This window comes from Takifugu flavidus, chromosome 13 (assembly GCF_003711565.1).
Source record: "Takifugu flavidus isolate HTHZ2018 chromosome 13, ASM371156v2, whole genome shotgun sequence".
NCBI classification, from domain to species: Eukaryota; Metazoa; Chordata; class Actinopteri; order Tetraodontiformes; family Tetraodontidae; genus Takifugu; species Takifugu flavidus.
In genome coordinates, this window is record NC_079532.1 from 1,589,310 (window position 1) to 1,616,022 (window position 26,713).

Sequence of the window (26,713 nt, forward strand, 5' to 3'; positions counted from 1 at the left end):
CAAATATTGTTTTAGGTAAAGAAAATTAATTAGAATGAAAAATCCAATTGTGGCTCGTACCTTTAGTGTTAGTATTATTATTGTTATTTATATGGCTTGTGTAAGCAGGTCAGGGCCCACAAAAACTAACAGAGCATGGTGGATTTTGTTTAGCATTATTGCTCTCAGGTTTCCATTTCATGGAGTACATGCAGTGCATAAATGTTAAATATTAACATGATTGCATTTACGGAGTAAAACATTCAAATGTTGAGATGGTGAATAGTACATAAAGAGCTTTGAATTGATTAAGTAACCTGTAGGATCCAATGTTTAGTTATTATTGTGCTCTGTGTGATCAACACTGTATTCTAATGTTTTGTTTTCTTTACCAGTAAATGATAAAATACACTTCGTGGTGGGATTGGCCCACTTGTTGCCTATGCTCCTCCAGCCTATCCAAACCAGCTTCAAATCCAGCGTTAACGCGTGTCAGCAAAGCAGCCTCCCAAGATCTGGGATAAAGGTTAAGTCTTGGTTAAGTGAATCAAAAACAATCAATCAGCACAATCAGTTGTTTTGTTGGCTCTCAAAGTGATTTCACAGGTCTTTATTATCAAATCAATGTCAAGCCTGGACCCAATAGTTATACATTAAAACAACCAAGCCATGCTTTTAATTTAACACGACCATTTAGAAATGCTATTGTTTTACAACCATTTTACTTTGGTTCCCTGCAGTATTACATTGTTGGTTTACCATATTTTCAGTTTTTCTGTCAACAGAAATAAACTTTTTGCATTTACAGTTGGGCAAACAATTGGAGATCCATCAATAAAAAACAACAACTATTGATTAACATCACTCTTGATTACATATTACAATTTCCTCTTTCCTGAAAACACATTAGGAACCGCTTGTGCTTTATCGTACAGCCTCTGATATTAAAGATTTAATACTAACAACGCTTTCTTTTCTTTTTCTCTTTTGCAATTATGTAACACAACATGACCGTATCATTCTTGAATGCGTCCCAAAGAGCTGCACGCATTCTGATTGGCCCAATTGGGGCAGCTGGCTGTGACGTGCCAGGCAGCAGCGGGTCTGCCTGGGCTGTCGGCAGTCTTTCTTTATTTTGGTTTGATTTCCTCAATCTCATGCGCCTAAATTTGGTCCAATTCAAGCGTGCGAATCACACCTGCGTGCTGTCCCGTCGATATGTCCTCCGCAAAATATGACGGAACCCTCAGTCAGCTCAATAAGTTTGAGAAGCTGTCCTGGAGGCCTTTCAACCGCGACTCAGGTTTGTAAACAAAAAGAACAAGCTCAGAAGGTGACTAACGGTGATGAAGGCCGACACAGTCAGGCCTGTTGCCATCAAGTTAAGCATCCAAAGACTGAAATATTCATCACACATTGGAGTTCCCGATGTGTTTAGGACACAGGCCAAAGCTCCAGAGGCTAACGTTGCTACGGAAATGAGCGGCAATTAAACTGGGAATAAAGACAAACATGACTTTCACCGTGAAAATCTGGATTCTTAGAGCTGAGACAAGCCATGATGTTCTTCAGAGAAGAAGCTGATTCAGCTGAATCAACTCATTAGAAGTATTATTCTCTTTTATGCTGATTAAATTGTTCCCAGAAGAGATGTTTCTTATTAATCAGGATTAAAACCAACCAGTAGTAATACCAGTGACAAGCACCACATCGATTTCCAACACATTAGACAACACATGAGACACACAAACCAGATCCTACTTATTTCTGTGTATCTTTATTGCAACTGTTAATGGGAATTGTTGACATGTCTGTGCTGTTTCTGTGGTATTTTTACTGCCTGACAGGCTCAAAGAAGCGGGCACGATGGCTTCAGGCTCGACGCATCTTCTCCCCATCTTGCCCCACTCTGAGAATCCCCAACAGGTTTTTGAGAGAAGGTTTTGAAACCCGCTGACCTTTGTTCCTCTAATAGTAGTACAATAATGACATAAAGTTTTCCACTCTCAGTAAATTCCAATGTTTATTGTTATTGTGTTCAGGAGATGACCACCAATGTTTAAGTTAATATTTCAGTTTCGTTTGCATATTTAAACATTCTTTGCGTCTTAAATGTCCTACAGGTCATTGTGTCCCCCCAGCCCGGAGTGGACATCGCTGCGTTGCCGACAGCAACAACCTGTATGTGTTTGGAGGCTACAACCCAGACTTTGAGGAGGCTGGTGGGGCAGAAAATGAAGACTACCCTCTTTTTAGGGAACTTTGGAGGTTTCATTTTGCCACAGCCACTTGGCAGCAGGTCCGCACAGAAGGCTACATGCCCACCGAGCTGGCATCTATGTCAGGTATGGACCAAGGTGCTTCTATCAGGATTGCGGGTTCTACACCTAGCCAGGACATTCACAGGAATTGTTGTCAGTAACTGATTAACAGTCACCCATCACTGGGTCTCTGACAACACTGAGCTTAATTAATTATTAAGATTAAAAAGGTAACAGCTTATGTTTTTCCATTTTGTGTTTGTCTCCTTCCCTTTGCTCCTATCCCATCTGATCAACTTTACATGTTTCTTTGCGTTTGATTGAACCACATCTGCGCTACCCTACCTGAATATATGTGCTCCAACAAATGCACAAGGTTTTCTAGTTCCACAAAAGCTGCAATTTAAAGAGAAAATGTGTTGAGAAGGCAGCTCCCCAGTGGATGTCTCCTTAATCAATCAATCAATCAATCAATCAATCAATCAGTCTTTATTTATATAGCGTCTTTTACAATCAAAATTGTTTCAAGGTGCTTTCCAGAATCCCAGGGCCTAATCCCAGACCAGCAACAGTGGCAAGGAAAAACTCCCCTTTAACAGGAAGAAACCTTGAGCAGGACCAGGCTCATGTAGGGGGACCCTCCTGCTGATGGCCGGCTGGGTAGAGAGAGAGGAGAAGGGGGAAAACAGGTAGTGGAGAGAGAGGAGAGGAGAGGAGAGGACGGGCACAGAGCACAGAAACACATACAAAAATACACTATTTATGCAAGCCGCCGGCCGATTGGGTCAGCGGGGTCGGAGGTCATCATGTAGCGCCGAAGGCGGCGATACCTGTAAATGCATACAGAAGGGTGGGGGGAGAGAAGCAGAAAAACTACACAAGAATCAGCATAACTAGTCTGCTTGATGAGGAGGAGGGGAGAGGAGAGGAAACCATGACCCAGTGGGGTGACAGAGGCCTGTCAGGTGATCATGTTTCTGGACCCCGGCAGCCTCGGCCTATAACAGCATAGCTAAGATGTTAACCTAATGATTAGACGACCCTCTAAGTATGATAATTTGTCTGTCTATGATAGTAACTGGAACTACAGAATTAGTAACAATAGGCTTTTTCAAAAAGGTAGGTTTTAAGTCTGATCTTAAAAGTAGCGATGGAGTCAGCCTCCCGTACCTGGACAGGGAGCTGGTTCCATAGCAGGGGGGCCTGGTAGCTAAATGCTCGGCCCCCCATTCTACTCCTAGAAACTCTGGGAACCACAAGTAGACCAGCATTCTGAGAGCGGAGCGGTCTATTGGGCTGATAAGGTATCACTAGCTCCTCCAGGTAGGATGGAGCTAGGCCTCTGAGGACCTTGTAGGTCAAAAGAAGGGTTTTAAAAATTATTCTAAATTTAACGGGCAGCCAATGAAGAGACGAAGAGAAGAGATCTCTTTTGTCAATACCTGTCAGAACTCTGGCTGCAGAATTTTGGATCAGCTGGAGGCTTCTTAAAGAGTTGTTTGGACACCCTGATCATAAAGAATTACAATAGTCCAGCCTGGAAGTAACAAATGCATGGACTAACTTTTCGGCATCATCCCGCGTCAGTAGCTTCCTGATCTTTGTGATGTTCCTCAAGTGAAAAAAGGCACTTCTAGAGACTAATTTAATGTGTGAGTTGAAGGAGAGGTTTTGGTCAAAAGTTACTCCTAGATTCCTCACAGAGAGACTAGATGTTAATGAGATACCATCTAGAGTGATCGTGTGATCTAATCTATCCCTGAGAGGTTCAGGACCAAACACCATGACCTCAGTTTTTCCTGATTTAAGGAGGAGGAAATTTGAAGTCATCCAGGACTTTATGTCTTTAAGACAGGTCTGAAGCTTCACTAACTTCTCTGTCTCCTCTGGTTTCATGGATAAATAAAGCTGAGTGTCATCAGCATAACAATGAAAATTTATCCCATGCTGCCGAATAATGTTCCCTAAGGGAACCATGTACAAGGTGAAGAGGATTGGTCCAAGTACAGAACCTTGTGGAACTCCATGGCTAACCCTACTGTATGAGGAGGGAACACCATGGACATGAGCAAACTGGTATCTATCAGATAAATATGATCTAAACCAGTCTGGTGCTGTCCCTTTAATCCCAATCACATGTTCCAGTCTCTGTAACAGGTTGCTGTGATCAACTGTATCAAAAGCAGCACTGAGGTCCGGCAGAACCAGCATAGAGACCAGTCCATGATCTGAAGCTATGAGAAGATCATTAGTAACTTTAAGAAGTGCTATTTTTGTACTGTGATGAGCCCTAAAGCCTGACTGAAACATCTCAAACAGGCTTTTTCTCTGCAGGTGCTGCAGTAACTGAGTCACCACCACCTTCTTAAGAATTTTAGAGATAAAAGGAAGGTTGGATATTGGCCTATAATTTGCTAATACGTCAGGATCCAGTGATGGTTTTTTAAGCAAGGGCTTAATCACTGCCACCTTGTAGGACCGGGGTACATAACCTGACACTAAAGAACCATTGATCTGGTCCAGGATAGAACTGCCTATCAATGGTAAAACATCCTTCAACAGGTGTGTTGGGATGGGATCTAAAAGACACGTGGTGGTCTTGGATTTCTGAATTAGCAAAGACGCCTCAGAAAAATATATAGGGCTGAAGGAGTTTAAGGGCTTGTTGGAGAATCTGTATGTTCCCACAGTCAGCACATCTGGTGATGGTCCAGTTGTTGGGATGGCCTGGTTAGCTTTCTCTCTGATAGCTAGAACTTTATCAGTGAAGAAGCTCATGAAGTCTTCACCACTAAGGGAAGAAGAGATACGTGGATCTAAAACACTGTGACTCTTGGTTAATTTGGCCACAGTGATGGAACAGTGAAACCTGGGGTTGTTCTCATTTTCCTCAATTAAAGAAGAAAAATAAGCTGTTCTAGCCTTACGGAGGGCCTTTTTGTAAACTAATAGACAGTCTTTCCAGGCTACATGATAGCTGTCTATTTTACAAGAATGTATACAAGTTAGTCATGAAGTTACAGTCAGTTTATGCATCTATAATCTCAATGATTTACAGTCTTGACTTGATCTGTAATTCCTCCTTTCTTATAAAGGAAATGACAACCTTCTTCAGAGAAATAACATTTTCATAAAGTTGCAAAATGTATATGAGGTTTACGATGAATTAGAACTTAATTTTGATTAGCAGTTACTGAGATCCTCTGAGCCATCCCATTAAATAATAAAATACTAACCATTCAATGTGTGAAGTATTTTACATGTTAATGTAGTTTAAATGATGTGGGTGTGGCAGAGGACAGTACTGGTGTAATAATCACATGACGTCACACAAAAGAGGAGATAAAAAGAAAAGGATTCAAACTCGTTGCTGGGGGTGAACATTGATGGTAGGGTGTTGCTGTGGATCAGTCACATGTTTAAGAGATATTAAATAAGAGCGCTTGTGTTTGTCTCTCAGCTGTTTTACATGGCAACAACCTTCTGGTGTTTGGCGGCACTGGGATTCCATTCGGTGAGAATAACGGGAACGACGTACATGTTTGTAATGTTCAGTACAAACGGTGGAATTTGCTAAGCTGCAGAGGAAAGAAGCCCAACAAGATCTACGGACAGGTAGCGTTTCCACCCTGGAGATGTGCGGCCTCTTTTGGTGTTACACGTGTTGAGTGTTTTGTTCTGATTCCAGGCAATGATCATCATAAACGACTATCTGTATGTGTTTGGAGGAACAACAGGATATCTGTACAGCACCGACCTGCACAGGCTGGACCTGACCACCAGGGAGTGGAGCCACCTGAAGCCCAACAATGTACCCTCAGACCTACCTGAAGAAAGGTCTGACAGAACACCTGCTTTAATCTGATAATGTGTCTGAGACCTGTGTCGGAAACTTGATGAAAAATGAATTTATGGTGATACAGGTACAGACATGAACTTGCTCATGATGGACAGAGGATCTACATTTTAGGAGGGGGAACTTCTTGGACATCATACCCCATGGACAAGGTGGTTTAAATCAGTACCCATCAACACAGCGTAGCTCCTCACTCTTATTGATTTATTTTTATTTATTTCAAATCAGATCCACGCGTACAATCTGGAGACAAATTTCTGGGAAGAGATTGTCACCAAACCTCACCCAAAATTAGGTTTGTTAGTAGGTGTTACCACAGTGCTGCCCAAAGCGTCTGTATAGATCCAACGGTGTTGACACTGACGTGATTTTGACAGGATATCCAGCTGCCCGCCGGTGTCACAGCTGTGTTCAGATCAAAGAGGGTGAGCAGGAATTCACATTTTGTGAAACTCCTTTTTTGAAGCACGCCTCACGCTGTCTCTCCCATCAGAGGTGTTTATATGTGGGGGCTACAACGGAGAGGTGATCCTGTCAGACCTGTGGAAGCTGAACCTGCAGACCTTCCAGTGGACTAAGATGCCGGCTGTCATGCCGGAACCAGCGTACTTCCATTGTGCCGCAGTCACTCCGGTGGTTACACACCATTTACAGCTGTCTTGTTTTCACCAGTCTGAGGTGAAATCTTTCTAAAGATCCTTGAAGCCTTCCTAAAATTCTAACTCTCCTCTTCAGGCTGGATGCATGTACGTCCATGGTGGAGTCGTCAACATGTCCGGGAATCGAAGAACTGGCTCCTTGTACAAAGTGTGGTTGGTGGTGCCCAGTTTGCTGGAAATGTCCTGGGAGAAACTACTGAAAACCTTCCCTCACATAGCTCAACTGACCACCCTCCAGCTGCTCCACCTGGGACTGACACACACACTAATCCAGCGGTTCAAATAGACGGAGGTACAGGGGTACACGAGGAAAGGACTATTTATGTTGTTGAAATATTGAAGAGTCTGATGATGTTCGATGGTTTTAAAATGACTCTGAATGCCTTTTTACATTTAGGCTTGCCTAGATTTTATTTTCTATTTCGGGGGGAAAAAAACATGCTCTTTTGACTGTGACCGTCACGTTCTAATTTGCATGCTTTAGCCTGAAGCCATGCATGCACCCACCAGAACCAGTGCCCGTGTCCCCTCCAGTTCCAGTTATGTCAACATGCAAAGTGTGTTGTTGATGGTTGCACGACCAGTTTTGAAAGCTATAAAGAATCTTGACTCAGTTACCAACCTTTTTTCCTACTTTGAGCACCACATTCATAAACTCACATTTATATAGACATTTTCTCTCAAAGAGGCCCACTGTTGCTAGGTGATAGGCATGATTTCACCGTGACACATTTTTGGCTGTGGAATTTGCTTGATACGAGGACGTCGCATTCTAGCATTAATGGCCTGCGATCTGACACATGGAGAGTGGAACTGTTGCAATGTTGTCCTCCTGTGAAAACATCTGTAACTCGGCATCACTGTGACTCTTCTTGTGCCTCTGAAAGTATTGTTCTTCTAAAACAGGAAAATAATTCCTACACATGTAGCTGCAGTTATTTCTCTTTATTTCTTCATTTGGTGCCTTTGTGAATACCAACACGTCACACTTTGTTTTAATGATGTTTTTTTATATGTATTTGTATTTGATTGTTATTATTATTTTCTGTTCCTATCTCCCTGCTGCTCTTATGTCCATTCTCAGTGAGGTGGCACCACTGGCAGCTAAACCTTCATATTTAAATTAAATTCTGATATATTTTTGACATATACGGTATTTATTTTATTCCCTGTGCTATTGGTTTATTACAGAACCATTCATTGTAAAAGGTTGCTCATTGATACCTTTTCTGCCTTTTTTTCCATTTCCAGTTTAATTTTTGGGTTCATTTTAACCAATTTTGATCATCTGTTATTACATTTTGGCTTGTTTTCCAATTGTAAGGCTGTGGTGCATTGCAAAAATATCAGTTCAGAAAATTAGAGCATCTAAAGCTCAGTAAAGATGTTAAATACTGTCTGTGCAGAGCTCCAGCCTACACATCTTCATTTAAAGATGTGTTTGAAATGTCATCAGTGCTTGCTGTCGTACTAAAGTAACCCTCCCAATACTGTTTTTTTTATTTAGCCTCATTTAAATGCTACAGACGTGTAGAACATATTGTCTGGCTATTTTTACTTATCTTCTGACTGCATAATGTTTGAGATGCAGTTATGTCTGATGCCTGTTGCTATGGTGTGCATGTCAGTTTGAATATTGGGCTGGAAGGTGAAAACTGAGGCTTTAAAATAAGAAGATGTTTGGTAATTTTGGTCTGTACACAATAAAAAACACACAGCCTTAGAAGATACATCTTTCCTGCAAAGCGCAGCCAGCAACCTCACATTATCCTCAGGTTTTTAAAAAAAACATTTATTATAATTGATCTTCATTGCCTGACAGGTATGTTCCACTTTTACACAAAATAAAATGCAGCACTAACTTTTATCAAAATAGTTCCAGTGCAACTAACTTCCCATTGTACCGTTAATCCATGAAATCAAATATTTAATACAGAAATCAGAATGGTTAGAGGAAACCAGTGAGGAGGAAGGACCTGCACTTGAATTAGAAGGTGACCCTGTAGTAGCTCAAGCAGTGGGATATTGCATCACAATTAATATGGGTTAATCATTTATAGGCTTAGTTGTTTACTGCTTTTGACACATTAACTAATCATTAGCTGTTCTATGAAATCCTATTAAAAGTTTCTGACTAACAGAGGTAGGTAATTCCACATTTGTAACAGACAACTCCAGTGATTTTCACTACTGAAAACACCCCATCTTCCCACAGTAGCCTTAGTTTATGATGCAGTTTGTGGAGTGGCATTACATACTCAAAACATCTGTTGAAAGATGATCAGCAGCCTGCTGGAGATGGAGCAAAGTAATAGAGAGCCAGTAAAACAAAGTAGACAACCACCAGAGCTGTGCCTGTAGGGAAAACATCCGTAAGTGAATCAGTGTGTAGTAGCAGGGATTATTGTACTCCAGTGTACCACAGCTATGTTCAAAATAGTGATGTAATTACAATGTAATGCAAATTTTATATCTTCCATTATTGTGTGTATCTAAATGTACAGCACCTTGTACCTAGAATATTTGCGAACGTACCCTGAAAGTAATCCGACTTGCCATCCATGAAGATGTAGTTGGTCAGAATAACACTGAAGATGCTGGCCCACAGGTGCAGGTCGCTGAATAACAGCACGAACCCCACATCCTATCCAAAACAGACCGTCTTTAAATACAAAATGATAGAACCACTACATATGTGTAGAAATGTCTTAAAAGTCTTACATAGAAGGTGTTAAATAGGACCAGAAGTGGAATCTGTATCATGCAGACCTGAACAGCAATGCAGATCCCCACCTCCAAGCTGCAAAAAAAGGCAAATTATTCGGCAAATACGCACTACAAATATCTATATTTTGAGGGAATTACCTCAGACTGATGTTGTTATAGAGAGCAAACTGGATTCCATTGACAATTTCTGGGATCTCGGGCACCATGGCCAAAACTGTTACCCCAATGAAATACTGGAGGAGCCAAATACAAATGTTGGTGTTTTCCCAGGAAACAACAAACTCAAAGCTATTTGAGCATGCTCAGAATCGTGTGCTGACCTGTGAGACTTTAGGCTGGTTAAGAATAGGCTGAATGTTCTCTGTGACCAGATCAGCACAAGCAGAGGTGAGCACCGTGGCCACAACCAGGATGAGTAAGGACCTCCACCTTGACCAGTGGACCACTGCTCCATGGTTCCCTGTGACTGCACAAAGAGCAATGCGTTGACCAACTGTAATAACGCGACTCTTAGCGGGTGTTGACTTTGGTTTCGGAGCAGGAGACACATGCCTCGTCCTTCTCCTACATGGATGTCATAGATGTGGGAGTGAGTCTTCAGTGTGAAGGTCAGACCAATGATGTAAGCAGCTGGCAAGAGAGCGGACACTGTGTACACCAAAGGCCTGAGGACAAAAACCAAGATGAGAAACTTGACCAACACAATTTAAGGAATGTACGCTTTCATCGTCAAATACTTTTAATTTGTTTCATTTAACTTTTTTATACTTATGTAAAAGATTGGAGCGAAGATGTCAAAATACAAAACAAACTCATCCCATCAATCAAATGCTTTAATACATTACCAAGTGTTTGAAGCCTGTTTTATGTTGTACAGGTACGATGCAGTGAATACAAGTCAGCTTGTTTCCACGGCTACTGCCCGACCATTAAATAACAGCTGTAAAATCACCCCAATCATTACAGTTATTCAAACTGCTCTATATAATGTATAGACTTACTCAACATGGTTGTGGAACAAAGTACCATTGAGCTGTTGGATAAAACATATGGATAATGTTACACAGAGTTGAGTTAAGAACACATTTAACACACACACACACACACACACCCACACCCACACCCACACACACATTATTAACAGAATAAAAAGGGATGTCCAACCAAGAGCCACAAGGAATCTACCCCATCCGGAATAACATCCTCCTCAGGAATCCAACAGAACGTCCAGGTGTTTAATGTGACTGTTAGGTGTAGAATTTGACATTTGTCTGTGGCTCACTAACCACATCATAGTGACAGTTGTGACAGACGAATGGCCCACTGCCAGTGCTGTTGCCTCCAGTGGAATTAGTGCAAGCCTCACACACCAGACTCCCATAAGCCTTGGAGAACAGCGTAGGGGCAAAGACACCTGTCAGTCATGGTTGGGGAGATGAGTATGTGTAAAACATTTTGGTAATTGCACATTATTCTTGCTTTAGCAGCCTAGAATAGAGTAACTGGAGACTTGGACAGCAGAAACTGTAGCACGAGTCTCAAGACGCATGTTTTGATTTTGCCACTAGGTGGTGCAATCTTTAGCAATTTGACCAGCTGACTGTCTGTCTGTGGCTCCAACTTTAATTCTTGACTTTCCATTATTTTATACCTATGCTCTTTATAATTGATTTAAATGATTGTGCTAAAGTGTTAAAATGCACTTAGAGTCTCAGTATCAATATCATAATATTCATTTTTAGTCTCATGTAGGAAGGAAGAAGGAACTTTTCCTCTTCAGTGACTGTTAGATGTATTTTTCTTTGTGACATTACTCATTTGAATCTTATTTGATCTTGCAATTGCTTTGCTATAACTCTGGCTTTGCCACCTATAGTTTGAATGCATCCTTTTTGACAATAACCCCCGTTTATGTCAGACATTTTTTTTAAAAAAAATGTTTAAACAAATCAAACGTTTTTAAGGTGACAGTTCACAGCATTTCCAAAAATCCTTTAAAGGCCGAATTCAAATGTGATTTCTCGTTCTTCCTACAAGTTGCCATAATAAATTCTAATAGGACTTTAGCATACAAGCCTTAAAGCCTGTCTGACCTACAAGAGTCAATATTTGACATGTCATCACAAAACACACAGGAGCAAAAACACCCCGTTGACATGCCAATAAACTTAAAATTGTCCTCATCACTACTGTTGATGGATTACTATATAGAAGTCGCTTAAAATTTCTGATCTACGTGCCTCCAACAGAGATGAAGAGCAGGGCAGAGCTCACTCCTGTAGAGCGACTGTTGAAGGTTTGCTCGCTGTGTTTCAGTCCTCCGATTATCATGCAGACGCCCTGAGAGCGGGACAAAGCATAATGGCTTATTTACTAGCGTTGCTTGGTAACCATAAAATGTCCATGTTATGATTGCAATATTCAACCAAATTTTTTTTAAACTGAATTCAGGCAGATGAAAACAGCCTGTCATATTGATCTGAATGTGGGTCAAAAGAAACTCGCAGTTTTCTGATTTTCTGAAGTTCTTCCAGGTCTCAGCCGGGTGAACCAAATCACCGAAGATCCACACAAACAATCCTTGAAAATATGCATTAAATGCTGTAAGTCATAACAAGAAGATGGACTCACGGGGATGAAGAGGGTACATCCAAGCAGGGTGCCGGTCAGTGTTGATTTGACGACCTCCTGTAGACACGGGTTGGCTGCCTGGTGCCCTCTGAGCAAGGCAGTGATGTAAAATGTCAACTCTGTGATGGAACCAAAGCTGGCATTCACCACTGCACCCACAGCAAAGTTACTCTGGGCTGAGATACTGCAAGGGCAAAGATGATTGACAGTTGAGATCACATTCAGTTTCTTTCAATGTTCTTACAGCCACATTCTAAATCTCTAGAAAACAACTCACCTGGCAATTCCCATACCGATGTAATATGACAGGGGGATGATGGAGCTCACTGCTACACCAAACTTGACATCAGAGCTGGTGTACTTGTTTTCTTTGTCAATGTATCCAATAATCATGGCGATTATAACTAGAGGCAGAAGATCTTAACTTAAGAGTCAAAGATGAAAACAAGTCTGCGCACTCACACGCATGCACGCACACACAGAGTGCAGTAAAGGATACTGACAGCAAACACATTGATCCCATCTACAGTGTACTTGTAATAGTACCAGTTTACAGCTTGGTAGCAGCACAGTAGAGATTTGGCCTCCTGGCCTTGTTGCTAAGGGCGAATCAAAGAAACAATGCCAGTGAAAGAAAAACTGAAAAACATGTTTTAAGAGAACAATAAATATTCTTTACCTTCCTCTCTGAGAGATGGGAAACTGAGACATCCTCAGGGATCAAGAGAAGAATGACGCTCATGGTCCGGACGTGCATCTTGGCAACAGGAATGGTGAAGACCAGAATCCAGGAGAAGAAGCATGCCAAGGAGTGGATGACCACCAGAGGAGGATAACCCAGCAACAGCCACACATATGTGGGGAGGCGATACTACAAAATACGATGGAAAGATACTGTAGATAGATTGATGGCCGGCGGGAAGGAAAGAGAGGCAGACAGAGTGATAGATACCCAGAATCTCGCGCGGTACAGAAGTTGTTGCGGTTGCTCTAGGAGCTGCTCCTCTGTGGGTGAAGGCAGCAGAATGGGTGAGTTGTCATCTTCTGGGAGACACTCACACTCAGGGACTTGTTCACAGCATCTTCTTAATGTGTTTCCAATCTAGTGAAATGAAGCCAGATTATTGACTTTGCTTGTCTATAAGAGGACAGACCTAACCAAACCCACCTGCCATAAAAACTACAGTGTGCAAATGATACTGTACAAATAATAAAATTCAGGAAGATATTGTTCTATCAATTCTTTTAAATTTCCAAAAAACTAAAAACTTAAATGATGAATGAGGATCTGCTTATCAAAGCAACAAGCAAACCCAAAATGCACCTGATGGATTGCTTTGCCAAAAGGCCACAGGAAATAGCGCGACAACTTCAGGCAAAGTTTGCCTGAAAAGTCAAAGAGAGGGAGAATTGTTGGTTACATCTGACTGGCATTAAGTAGAATGAGTGCATTATTACAGACCTACCATATGACGCTCCTGTGACGGTGAGGAACAGAAGAATGCCAACCAGGAAATATGCTAGTGAGACCCACCAACCAAAGAGAAACACATAGACCACATTTCCACATGTGACGAGAGAACCTGAATGGCAAGAAGACAGGTGAGGGCTTTAATGACCTTCACAATAACAAGCTGCCTCCATGTGATTTAGATGGAATTAATTATTTTTGTAGCTTTAGCTACATGTCTCCTATTGCTGTGGCCGGAAGCCAACTGTGTAATACAGTTGTCTCACTTATTGTACAGTCAACATATGTATGTTGCTTTTCGGTTCCATTCTATTGTGTGACTGTGAAGAAGCCATCACAGCACTGAGCAAAACAAGGCCCCACTTGCTCAATGCGAATGATCCTTCATCACAAACATTAATACCTGTGTGTGGCTTAATCGAAGTCAGTTCAGAGTAGAGCTCCTTTACAACCTCCGATCTGTCTTCAAATGGACGCTCTGTCACATGGCTCTTCCATTTTCTGAAACCAAACTGCCACACAGACATGCCTGACAACTGTGCTGCACTCACACCATTACAAATTTTAGCAGAAGCATCTTTTAATGTCTTACTCTGTAGTTGTTGGCCAGCTTGTTGGCCTCCACTTTGTTCTCTGCTTGGATAGACGGCTTGCTGTAAGTCTCCAAACTGCCGTCATCACCAACACAATGACTTGAACCTTCAAGGACAAAAGCACCAAATTGAAGCGCTAAACACGCTGAACGTGAGCATTTCTGTTGCTGGCCACTGACATCTGTGGATAGCCTGGCATTTTGTTGCTCCCAGGGCAGGAATTAAGGTGTGAGGTGATGATGGAGTGCCCGGTGAATGAAGGTGCAGATCACCACACAACTGTTCGCTGAGCTGTTCATGACTGGGAGCTGCATGTTGGGAAGGCTCACACAAATAATCTGGAACAGAAGGCACAATAAGCAACACAGAAAATGTATATATTTTTCTTACAGTATGAGTAAATATGTAAAAAATGCCCTTAATTTAACTGACGGATATATTTTGTTTAATACAGATGAATAAATACAGTATTACAGACACCAAAGAGGTCGAGGTGACGACTTCCTCTTGTTATAAATAGTCCAGTACACACTTGGTAGTCTTCCTTAGATAATTCCTCTTCCTGCAATAAATACTAAGCTCATTTAATGACATTTTTAACCGTTTATCAAAAGTCCAAACTTCCAGGCAAAACTTGTTTTTCTTGATTGATATTAGGCTGCTGCTAAATGAAACCTACACAGCCAGTTAACAGACCTGACATGACGACACCGACAGTCCTTTTATGGACATTTTGTACGGAATTACTGTGGAGTAGTTTGCATGGCCTGTGCTCACCGTGGGTGTTCGGCCTTCTCTTTCGCCTGGTGGTCTCAGAACACGGCACACAAACCTCCGCAGACATCGCAACGACTGGGCTTTCAAGCCGCGTACATACGCACTGGCTAAAGAGGGATTGTGTCGCGAAGAATTGTGGGAATTGTAGGCTACAAGCTCCTTACACAAAATCCCCTTCAAATAGCAAAAGTATGCGCCAGTGTGTTGTGAGTTAAATAAAATTGGTTTAAGCCACTGGGAAAATACAATCAAGTGAGGCTTATTTATTAATCACTCTCATTTTTAGGGGTATGATAGTACCAGGAAGTATAACGGCAAAACTGATTATTTAGTCATTGGATGATTAGTAGCCACAGATCCTGGACTTTATCCCTGAGATTTGTGTCTATTTCAATGTTGGTCCAAATATAGGATTTCACTAGCAAGCTGAAATCCAACAATCTGTGTGGGGCCAAAAGGTGGTTGCACAATTTCTTTATCATTGAACTTTAAGGTGAAATAATGTCTGTGTAGATTCTCACTGAAGAAACCTTCTGGAGAGAAGGTAAAACATCTTCAAAAAAGCCCTAACAAGTCCAGTCAACTCAGATATTTTACTATGGATTTAAGATGAACCCTTTGGTGCTAAAATGTAAGTGTAAAGTCAGATTATTAAAGATGCAAAGGCTAACATGAAGCCTCATGAAAAGCCCCAAGAGCTGTCTGTTTATTCTGTGGCCACTGCATTTCCATCCCTCTCTTCTGTGGTGCAGTTACCAGGCACACACAGATTTAGTTTGCTATATAGTGGAATGGAAAAAGTTCACAAAGGTGAATGTCCTCTTTCTTGTGTGAGTAAATATTTAAGGACAACCAGACGAGACCACAAAGACCTTTAAAAGTGACTTCAATGACCAAACTTCCCTCCACCCCAGTAACCTTGTCTGACACTGTTTCAACATTCATCCAGATCTCAGCTTATCAAATCATATTGAATATATGTATAAAAAAACAAAACAAAACTGCACAATACACCCATTCTAAGCATGGCTATTAAAACTGCAGGCTGTGATTGGTGATGATGTTGACCAGAGGGTGGGGTTTACTTTTTTTTAAAAAAAAGTGCAGTCACATATAAATGTGGCTGCACACAAATGTTACTTGGGGATCAGGACAAACTGCTTTTGAACCATGCTGAAGTACTCGACTGCTACTTCTTTAGTGGCACTAGCACTGCTAGGGTGCTTTGTTGGCCAAGGGGTAGAAGCTCAGCTATCCAGTAACAATCTTATGCCACGAGCATCTTTTGTTCTAACAAAGCCACAGACGCAATCATATCCAGGGACCCACACTGGACACCATCCAGGGACCTCTGGAATCCATAAGCCTTCAGATCCCAGACCCCAGAAGCCTTCAGATCCCAGACCCCAGACGCCTTCAGATCCTAGACCCCAGACGCCTTCAGATCCCAGACCCCAGAAGCCTTCAGATCCCAAAACCCAGACGCCTTCAGATCCCAGACCCCAGAATCCTGCATATCCCAGACCACAGCTGCCTTCAAACCAAAAACCCACTATTCTTCTTCCGTGGAACCCAAACAGACCCCAGAAGCCTTCAGATCCCAAAACCCAGACGCCTTCAGATCCCAGACCCCAGAAGCCTTCAGATCCCAAAACCCAGACGCCTTCAGATCCCAGACCCCAGAATCCTGCATATCCCAGACCACAGCTGCCTTCAAACCAAAAACCCACTATTCTTCTTCCGTGGAACCCAAACAGACCCCAGCAGCCTTCAGATCCCAGACCCCAGAAGCCTTCAGATCCCAAACCCCAGAAGCCTTCAGATCCCAGACCCCAGAGGCCTTCAGATCCCAGACCCCCGAAGCCTTCAGATCCCAGACCCCAGAAGCCTTCAGATCCCAGACCCCAGAGGCCTTCAGATCCCAGACCCCCGAAGCCTTCAGATCCCAGACCCCAGAAGCCTTCAGATCCCAGGCCCCAGAAGCCTTCAGATCCCAGGCCCAAGAAGCCTTCATATCCTATAACCTCAAATCCATCGTGGTCATTTGGAACCAAGAAACCTTCATATCAACAGGGTCAGCCTCGAACATCTCCAGTAGGTCAAAAGGTCCCTCAGACTATATATGATCCATCTCCGGGGGGTGATCACCAGACTGTTGTGACAAAGAATCCTAAGTACGACATATGCGAAGTGGAAGACAGCCGTAAAGTCCCGTGCGGAAGAGTTGAAATTTCTTCTTCTGAGTGCCTAGAAATCGGCTGTTGCTATGGTGGTTACGGTTGCTATTTTGGAAACGCAGGTGAGTTTATAAATTACTCAGTAAAAAAGCAAAATAGTAATTCTGTAGTTTATATACGGTATGAGCATATTGGACAGATATTTGGTGAGGTTTCTTTGATCAAAAGTGTGGTTCATTCATTTCACATTTTATTTCACATTTGAAATATCAAAAAAACAATCAAAGCCCTTCTTGGCATTTTGTACATACATATATAGTGTTCATATCCATGGTATGTATAAGACATGACAAACATCATCAAACTTACATTATCAATATCAACAGATAATTTATTTCACAGTGAAAATATTAGTTTAGAAGTGTGGATTCTCTTGTTGAGTGTGGATTCTCATGAACAAAACTTTAATATTTCATCTTTTCTCCACAGTTACTTTGCAGTGCACTAAAGATGGCCACTTCATTTTGGTTGTATCCAAATATTCCACCCAGCCCAACCTTGACCTTAATTCACTCTCATTGTTGGGAGATGGAGAAAACTGTGGACCCATTGACTCTAACTCAGAGTTTGTTATCTACTACTTTGCTGTTAGTCAGTGTGGCACTATAGTCAGGGTAAGTGTTGGAATTGCTTTTAAAATTGAGGACCAATATTCTCTGATCTTGCAACTGGATTTTAAAAAAAATTGTTGCAGGAGGAAGATCCCGGTGTTATAGTCTATGAAAACTTTCTGTTTTCATATTTTGAAACTCAACGTGGGAAATACGGAGAAATTACCAGGGATACCACTTACGAGTAAGGCATTTTTTTCTTTCAAATGAGCCTGTGTTGTTCAAAATTGTGACTGTGAAAACAAACTCGAGTTCTCTCTTTTAGTTTATTGTTCCAGTGTCGGTACACAGCCACTGCGATTCACTCTCTGGTTGTAGAATTAATTCCGGGAACTTTACCCCTACCAATCGCTTCCACTGGACCCCTCCGGGTACATATGCAGTTAGCTAATGGGATATGTACCACAAAAGGTTGCAATCCAGGTATGTCTCTTTTAGCCTTTCAAGGTTCCTGCATTTGCAAATAATTTTTATGCACTTTATGATCTTGGCTTTCACAGTGGATGCAGCCTACACTTCTTTCTATGAACCGCACGACTACCCAGTGCACAAAGTTCTGAGGGAACCTGTATACGTTCAAGTTGAACTCATGGAAAGGACTGACCCACTTGTAGTCCTGACACTTGATCACTGTTGGACAACAACAAGCCCCCACCCTCACACTTATCCCCAGTGGGACATTTTGATCAATGGGTAACTAATGTGATTGTTATTGCACTGTTTGAAAGACTTTTTACCCAAAGTTCCTAAACTAATTTGTCCTCTATCCAGGTGTCCAAATCCCGATGACCCTTACACGGCAGAACTGGTTCCTGTCGGCTCAGATGTGCCATTCCCAGGTCACTACAGGCGCTTCCTCTTCTACATGTTTGCCTTCTTGGACGACGTTTCAGTGGAACCTACGAACCAACAGGTTATTGATGACCCATAATTGTCCCCCAAAATGTTTTGCATAGCAGTACTTACGTGCTTTTCTCTCTTACAGCTGTACCTTCATTGCAGTACCTCACTGTGTCTCGCTATGCCAGGCAGCTACTGTGAACCAAACTGTTTCAGAAAGCTCAAAAGTGAGAGCTCACCTTCTCTGATACGGTTATAATAATGTAACAAATGTATACAATCTTACCACATTTGTGTGTTTCTCTGCAGAGAGAGAGGCAGCAGCAACGGCCACAGAGAAGACAGTTGAACGCAATGTTGTGGTTACTGCTGGACCTGTGACCATGTCCGCCCCAAGCAGTACAAAAGAATAAGAAAGTATCCAATAGTTATTAGCATATAAATGAAAATGTTTAAAATGTGAGTATCTAATGAGCTAAAAGAGTCTTATCACATTTGTTTCCTGAAGCAATTTTGTTGAGACACTATGTGAGGGAGTTTTTTGATCTTTCTGTTAATTTTTACTGCAATTTAGGGCAAAGTTATGTCAGACAAAATTCAAGCAAAAGCCGATTTTCCTGTATCTCTCTGTCATTAATTCTATTTTGCAGCTGTGCAGGGTGTCATTGAAAAATTGTTGGAATTCACGGAAATGTGTTTGAAAATACTGCTCAAAAAGAACAGATACAACTACAAGGAATCCTGCTGGAACTACAGACCGACACAACAGCAACTGCAGTCAGAGATGTTGTAGTAACACAGACTGTTGGTTGAATATTGAATTTCATTCAATGTTTTCAACATAAAAAATATAATAAATAAATGTTTCAAGGCTATCACTTTGTTCTGGATTTTTTTTCAGCTGTGTCCTAATAGATATGGAAATGATTAGAAACAAAAAAGAGTAAACTCTTAAGAGAGTTTTAAAACAGAAATGCTTTGCCTTTTAGATTAAAATAATAAAAATTGCATGATAATGAAGAAAATACATAGAAGAAAACACAAGAGTTGGTTGTAAACTCGTTTCAAACTATTCAAACTAAATACTGATCAAAATGGGCTGAAATGTAATATTTCAGGTTCAATAAAACACCTCCAAAAAATGTGATCATTCCTATTAATATGGGGACACGTCTGTCCCTGTAGGAACATGTCAGGCTGTATTTCATCACCAGGTGATAGACCACGCAAAGAATACTCAAACATCCACTCGATCATGTGTTCAGAACCAGATCGGCGTGAAACATTAGTGATCCTGTCAAATAAAAAGAGGATGGCAACATTGATTACATTAAGGACTGGTGTGTTTGTGGGGGGTGTTCCGTTATCATTTCTTCATTTCTGTGTAATTTCTATATTTTTGGATTCTTTCAAATCTCTTCCTTTTTCAGAATTTTATCAATAATGGTTATAACTGAGTGGTCAAAAACTCAACATAAGGAAATTTAAAATGTCACATTTCCCTGAACAAATGTGTAAAACCTTTTAAGCAATAAACACAAGTCTGCAAACACATTAATATACAAACAATATTTTCAGCATAATCGGGGTAAATCTCAGTCACCATTATCATACACTAGTTTACAGTTTATGATATGAATTGGAGTTTTATTTATCACACTTTTAACAGAGCTACAATTTTTACTTGCGTTCCTGATGACGTTTATAGAAATTGATTCTTTGGCAAACTTAGATCAGTTTGTTCCCTAAAGCTCCACAACTTGGATAAGCATTAGATGACCTGCTCTAGATAAGCTGTGATGACATGAAGTCAGGAGGACCTTTTAGGCCTGTTTGACCACAGGATTTGTTAACTCTGTCACTTTGTCAGTAAACACTTTTGGTGTCAGACTGTCATCCACCTCAGGGTCATGGTCCCCTTCACAAAAACGGTAGACAAAGACACATCTTGGAATTGAGAACGCCCCAACCTTAACTTTGGCAACGATTGCATCCTCTTATTTACATCTATTAAAGTTTCTTCAGTATTCTGAAGATCAAAAACACCCTTAAAAGGAGCAGAGCAGCCAACATCTTCGATTCACAGGTGCCGCGGTGCCACTTCCTGTCCACATCAGATGAGACGCCACAAACTGATAGACATGATTCAGAGAGGGGATTTATTTATTTTTTACCTAAAGGCTTTTGGAGACCTAACCTTGACTAATTAAATAATAAAAAATATTCTACAATATAAGGGTTTTTATTTTTAACCTTATACAGGAGAGTTGTTAAAGGAGAGTTTTTCCTTTCTGCTGTTGCTTATTGAGGGTTGGGCCACAGGTTTCTGTAAAGCACCTAGAGACAATTTAGATTGTAAGAGACTCTATATAAAGCGATTATGAGCATTTACATAATAAAGCTATATAAATAGATTTGATTTGAATGTCTGAGGAAAACCTAGAGCATTGGTTTGGAAAAGTTTAAGGTGTTTTTTACAGCAGCCAGAAACACCTTAAACTCAGAGGGAAATATTCTGGCTTAAATATTCACGGGGCACAAAAGAAAAATGGCCAACTCAATGTTCAGACATAATTGTAACGTGAGCAACAGCCCTGATGTAGGACCTTAAAATCAATTTTGCTGTTGATCATGGGGCATGTCCTCAGGAAGCAATTTAATCAAATTAAACAAAAACTGTAACTGTTCATGCTCGGTCAGATGCAGCAAGGCACGAGGTGCCAAGACCTTTGACTCCAAGAATGCTGCCCCTACATGACCACCATGTCAGTGCAATCAAGCCGCCTTAAACAAAAGTAATAAAGTCAAAATCCCTCCAAGTGTGACAGAAAAAGGAAGCATCTTGAGCTTTCAGTACTTGAGTTTGGGATTATGGAGATTACCTTCAGAGTTCTGTCATGACAACACGAAGAACCTGTGTACTATGAAAATTATAGGTCTACAGCGTGAACTGAACTGATTTGGCAATTCAAGATGCTACAAGGTGTCAGAAATAAAAGGTGATAACACTAAAATAAAGCTGTAACAAACAACCCAACCTTGTTTTATTTAAACAGGTTTTGTATACAAGTTTTTCTCAAATTCTGAAGCATTTCTTTTGCATTTCAGAAGGCTCCGAACATTGAACACAAGTGTATAGCCAACAGGTCCAACCATCAGACTGCTGCGATGGTAGAATCCTTCTTAGGATGGAGTGTTTTGCTTTGAGATCTTAAGTGTCACTTCAATTACAGGATTTAAAGCTTCTGGCACATGCTCAGGTAACTTCACAGTAACAACCAGCAACATGTTATAGCATATATAAAAATATAGATTTAGTCTGGCATATAAAATCAAATCACTTAAGTCGTGTCTTTACTGTTATTAATTTGATTTTGTATCATGAGTTGCCTTCCATTGCTGTCTGAAGGTATCCACCAGAGGGCGATGTGACTGCAAGGCAAAAAACCCCAAAACAAAAACAAAGACATTTTTTTTTAAAATTCACAGCAAAAGTGACCATTTTCTTCCCCCTCCAAACACATCTTTGAGCAGACGTGACTGTTTATTTGGGGAATCTGAGCTAAATGTGAGGAACTACTGAAAAAATGATTGTGGTCCACATTTTTTACAGTTTACAGTGGCAGATTTGTTACACGGCAGATTGTCCTGCAAGCAAAATGGAGCTTTTCCTACTGTGCCAGATGTAAGCTTGGAGTGGAATGGTTTTGTTTTTTGATTATAATAGAAAAGAGAAACCAACATTTTGTTGAGACATTTTCAGGCACATAGTTGAGACAATAGTTGTGCAAGTTCTCCGGGAGAACAACAGTTTCTCTGAAGGATCATGAAGAACAAACCAAAGGGAGGAAAAAAAAAACTGCCCCTCACCAAAATGTGCACAAAAAAAACCCATTTCAGTCCTCTATTGCTCTTTTCCTACTCATGAATACTACGACAGGTAAACACAGTGAAATCCATAAGCCTCCGCTCGCTCACATCAGTCTGACTTGTCCTTTTTTTTGCCGCCTCCTATGGGAACTTTGTTGACCACAGCAGACCCCACAGCGGTCACTCCCCCAGCTACGGCACACACGCTTCCTTTCACCAGCCCCACGCCCATCCCTGGAACTGCGGCGACAGAGGTGACGGCGGTCTTGGTAAGGTCCAGGCTCTTTCCTCCGATCCAAGTCACACCATTGAACGTGGCTCCAATAGCTCCCTTGGTGGCCCCATACAAGCCCCCTGCGAATCGACCCAACATGCCGGGCTGCGTCTGCGGGTGGTCCTTGCTGTTGTCTGATTTCAAAAGGAGAGGGGAAAAAAATAAACTATCATGTAAAGACCAGCCAAAGAAACAGACGTCCACTCCAGTTGCCACCAAAACCTCATGACAACAGCGGGGCCGTTGTGATCCCAGCAGCCGGAGGTTCGCTGTGCAGTTAAGCTTCCTTCAACTCCTTTAGGGATCCTTTTAGTGATCGAGCTCAAACTGCATTTTCAAAAAGTGGTACGACAAACCTGATCTGCATAGTTTTAAAAGTCTAATTTCACTCAAACAGGTTTTTTCCCCTCCACCTTTATTTGTTGTGAAGGCAATGTACATTAACAACCACTTTAAACATAAAATGTAAAATGCTCCCAATTATAGCCTAAAGGATCATTTCTATCAGCGCTCTACCCCTGTCAAAAGGAGCGGGGCCGTAGCTTCTGTGACTATTCACATGGAACCGAAAAGACGTCTGACGCGCAGAAGGATGACAACCTTAGTGTCATGCTGTTGCATCAAATCCCAGCATGGATCAGATGGATTTCAGAGCCACTGCAGGTGTTATAGTCACCACAGGAGATCCTGTATAATCTGAGCATGCACTTTTATTTATGTAGATAAAGACAGAAATAATTTAGAATATGTTAAGGGTGCTTGCCAAACTACTTGTCTGCTGTTAATTCAGACTATCACTGTTTTATTTAATCAGTTGAAAGTTGTTAGAAAAAGGGCCACAAACACAGCATCATGCTGGGACTTTTCTCAGAACTCGTTCTACCCCCACATTAACCTTGAATTTTAATTTAACAAGCATGTCAATCCTTAACCCTGCAAAAGAGAACCATTAGAACTGCAATGACCAACCCTGGCTGTTGAATTATTGGCGTATCGCTCGGATAATCTATGTCAGAATCCTCATTTTTCATATTCCCCATTTCCACAGCACCAAAGTGGGTGACATGTCCTGAAAATGATGACTTTGTAGAAAGAAACATTGGGTGTCAGAGGCTAAAGGCTTACCTGTCCCTACAGGCTCATGGTTGAGGTATGCAGGCATGTCCTCAGGCACCTGTTCTGCCTGACTCATGTCTGCATTTGAGAAGCAAAAGAAAACAATTTAAATAAACACAATTTGAGAGAGAGACAGGCAAAAGACAAACAAGAATCCTACTATGTGAATGAGCCATCCTGGTGGCTTCAGGTGATACAGCACATATATCTTTCTCCTATCTACAGTAATAGAGAACATAAGGAGAATTATCGATTTAAAGCGGTTTAACCCCCCCAAGATATGCAATTTTTCCATGGAGGACAATCCGCCACCTTGTTCTACACGTGTGTGCAAAAACTTTAGAGGGCGTTAAATGTCAATAGTTGGAGAACGAAGAAAATAAACGAGAATAAACTCCTCCAAACAAGGCAGACCTGTCTGTTCCTGAGCTGAAAAACCAGATAAAACCAGCGGCCGAGCACAAAATGTCATTCCAACACCATTTTCATCACATCGCCTTCTGTCTGTTGCTTTTAAAGAACAGTGGAATGAGCTGGCAGTGAGCAGCTGCGATGATGAGCAAACACGACCAGTCTCTGTATCCGGTTAGCTTCACCTTTAGCATCCCTACATACGTGTACAATAAACCAGGATGCTTGAACGAAGTTCAAAGGTGCCTATTTCAGAGTACCGGTAGGCAGATGAAAAGGGCAGAAAAAAATAAGTGCGCAGTTTCTTTTTATTTCATCCCCAGGTCGGAGTTTTTGCATCGGGACGCCGCAAGTTAAGCTTAGCTTATTTACGGATTGTTCTGGTTGAGACATTGACACGTCACACACCAAACTATCACTTTAATCCTCTTCTGGGCCAATTTGTCGACGATTTTCCAGTGTTTTTTGGACCATTTTAACACCACGACGCTGACCTCGAAAGCGATTTGCGATGAAACAAGCGGTTAAGACAAATATGACTTGTTTGTTTTATTCTCAACTCGAGCTGCAGAAGTTATCATGGCTGACGCTCATTAGACGAACCGAACCCTCCCCAGCGCACCAACGCAGCACCTACCTTGGTTTGTAACGATACCAAACCGAACCAAGGTACTGCAGCCTGTCTGAGGAACGAGACGAACCGAATCAAATAATTGATCAGGTTCTGCGGCCCGTAACGATGTTGCTGGTGCGGAGTGAAGACCAGTTGTGGCGCTGGACGATATTTTGGGGGAGGATCGAAGTCTCCACCCATTAAAAACACACGCACACGCAAAAGGGACACGCTGTTCGAATATACTGTTTACGTTTAAATAAGATGACATACGTGGACATCAAAACAACCTTATTTATTATTGGTGATATTGCTGACAACCAAGGATAATTCCATATTTTATGCATCTTTTTAACGAGCTGAGGTTAGTGTCTGAGACGTCACTTCCGCTGTAAAAGATCATGCAGCATTTTTAAAACCAACCTTAAATGTTTCTTTTTCTTTAGTAGTTTTTTAATGCGAAATAATCAATTACAGTACTAGGAACTGATTGGATTTTCAAAAATGAAATAAAGATGTCACAGAATATGTGTGGAATATGGAAAATAAAGAATTAGAATTTTGATATTCTGAAATAGGCAACCAAGTGATTTAAATCAGAATTATGACGTCTCCCAATCCTCTTCAATTGGAATATTATTGTTAGTACCTGTGTAGTTAAACAGTAGAATAGGTTTCAGTAATTTGAAGAAATGTTAAGTTAAATTTATATTTGAATGCTTCAAGAAAAAATGTAGGATCTTTAAATTGACTTAGTAAACTGCATTTAACAGAGAAGTAACCAAATTAATCATCTAATGACCAAAAACTATTTTAAAAGTCGCTCGTTATTACAATTGTCTTAATCGTAAATTCCCCCTTAACTGACGAGTCTAAACTACGAATTCGAGACTAACTTCAGTGCTAACCATAGCAACTAATCGTTTATTCGAAATAGCGTTTATTTGGGCTAACCGAAAAGACCCCCAAATTTATAAATCATTGCATGGTGAAATATTCCATGCAGTTTGAATATTTTGGAAAGATTTTAATTTTGGCGGGAGGGAAAACAGCAACCCTCGTCTCCTGAAGCGGATGTGACGTTATATCCTAGCAGGCGCAGAATTTTAGATCGTCTATTTCACGAAGAGGTCAAACATCGTTGTTTACTGATAGAATGATAAGCGACTCAAACGGAGGCGTATTTTCTTGGTGACACCCCCTTTCATTAATGAATAAGACAACTATTATTTGCGTGTAATTTACTTTATGTAATATCTACCTACCAGAGGTGTTGCTTTATTATATGGTTTAGTATCTAATAGTCTGTTAAAAAAGAAGCAAAAAACAAGATATTCTTCCAGATCAGTCCGGTTTAAAATCACCATGTTTTCAGAATACCAGAGGACATCAGTGATTTTTTAAAGCCAGAGGATTCTAAAAGATCTCCTTAAGGTTTGTCTATCTGTCTGTCTGTCTGTCTGTCTGTCTATCTATCTATCTATCTATCTATCTATCTATCTATCTATCTATCTATCTATCTATCTATCTATCTATCTATCTATCTATCTATCTATCTATATCTATCTATCTATCTATCTATCTATCTATCTCTATCTATCTATCTATCTATCTATCTATCTATCTATCTATTGTGATTTACACCCAAAACTACTACTCCAATCAAGTGGAATACTTTCAGTGTTTGACTGCCACTCTATTGCTCATCCTGTTCTTGAGGGTGAGCCTCGGTGAAAGGATAGATGTTGAAGGCAGCAGATTCTGATTCTAAGTAGAGAGATCTAAAG

At 41.0% G+C, this 26,713-nt stretch overlaps 4 protein-coding genes across 7 annotated transcripts; 2 read left to right on the top strand and 2 right to left on the bottom strand.

Moving 5' to 3' along the window:
- Positions 1-1,052: 1,052 nt before the first annotated feature.
- Positions 1,053-8,481, top strand: LOC130536949 (kelch domain-containing protein 10-like). Of its 3 annotated transcripts, XM_057053298.1 has the most exons (11): positions 1,053-1,282; positions 1,827-1,919; positions 2,103-2,160; positions 2,236-2,324; positions 5,701-5,855; positions 5,929-6,077; positions 6,164-6,248; positions 6,325-6,391; positions 6,474-6,521; positions 6,590-6,729; positions 6,832-8,481. In XM_057053298.1, the coding sequence occupies exons 1-11, from the start codon at positions 1,198-1,200 to the stop codon at positions 7,039-7,041; spliced, it is 1,179 nt and encodes a 392-aa protein (XP_056909278.1). In that variant the 5' UTR covers positions 1,053-1,197; the 3' UTR covers positions 7,042-8,481. The 3 variants fall into 3 exon arrangements, with proteins under 3 accessions (XP_056909278.1, XP_056909276.1, XP_056909277.1); XM_057053296.1 differs by having other exon boundaries at positions 2,103-2,324; XM_057053297.1 differs by having other exon boundaries at positions 1,065-1,282; positions 1,418-1,919; positions 2,103-2,324.
- Positions 8,482-8,526: 45 nt separating this feature from the next.
- LOC130536946 (uncharacterized) lies at positions 8,527-15,108 on the bottom strand. Of its 2 annotated transcripts, none has more exons than XM_057053284.1 (20): positions 14,955-15,108; positions 14,357-14,515; positions 14,177-14,283; positions 13,988-14,096; positions 13,580-13,696; positions 13,438-13,499; positions 13,066-13,215; positions 12,793-12,984; positions 12,613-12,712; positions 12,391-12,532; positions 12,114-12,297; positions 11,723-11,822; positions 10,769-10,896; positions 10,484-10,515; positions 10,035-10,147; positions 9,803-9,948; positions 9,621-9,715; positions 9,477-9,555; positions 9,291-9,399; positions 8,527-9,110 (listed from the first exon to the last, which is right to left on the bottom strand). In XM_057053284.1, the coding sequence occupies exons 1-20, from the start codon at positions 15,019-15,021 to the stop codon at positions 9,037-9,039; spliced, it is 2,265 nt and encodes a 754-aa protein (XP_056909264.1). In that variant the 5' UTR covers positions 15,022-15,108; the 3' UTR covers positions 8,527-9,036. The 2 variants fall into 2 exon arrangements, with proteins under 2 accessions (XP_056909264.1, XP_056909265.1); XM_057053285.1 differs by having other exon boundaries at positions 9,803-9,942; positions 10,029-10,147.
- A 966-nt stretch (positions 15,109-16,074) lies between these two features.
- Positions 16,075-19,517, top strand: LOC130536947 (zona pellucida sperm-binding protein 4-like). The gene is made up of 8 exons (XM_057053286.1): positions 16,075-17,253; positions 17,621-17,805; positions 17,886-17,986; positions 18,068-18,225; positions 18,303-18,495; positions 18,574-18,715; positions 18,788-18,869; positions 18,952-19,517. The coding sequence occupies exons 1-8, from the start codon at positions 16,125-16,127 to the stop codon at positions 19,053-19,055; spliced, it is 2,094 nt and encodes a 697-aa protein (XP_056909266.1). The 5' UTR covers positions 16,075-16,124; the 3' UTR covers positions 19,056-19,517.
- Positions 19,518-21,656: 2,139 nt separating this feature from the next.
- tmem263 (transmembrane protein 263) lies at positions 21,657-25,123 on the bottom strand. Its single transcript, XM_057053299.1, has 3 exons — positions 24,951-25,123; positions 23,912-23,980; positions 21,657-22,920 (listed from the first exon to the last, which is right to left on the bottom strand). The coding sequence occupies exons 2-3, from the start codon at positions 23,976-23,978 to the stop codon at positions 22,622-22,624; spliced, it is 366 nt and encodes a 121-aa protein (XP_056909279.1). The 5' UTR covers positions 23,979-23,980; positions 24,951-25,123; the 3' UTR covers positions 21,657-22,621.
- Positions 25,124-26,713: the final 1,590 nt, after the last annotated feature.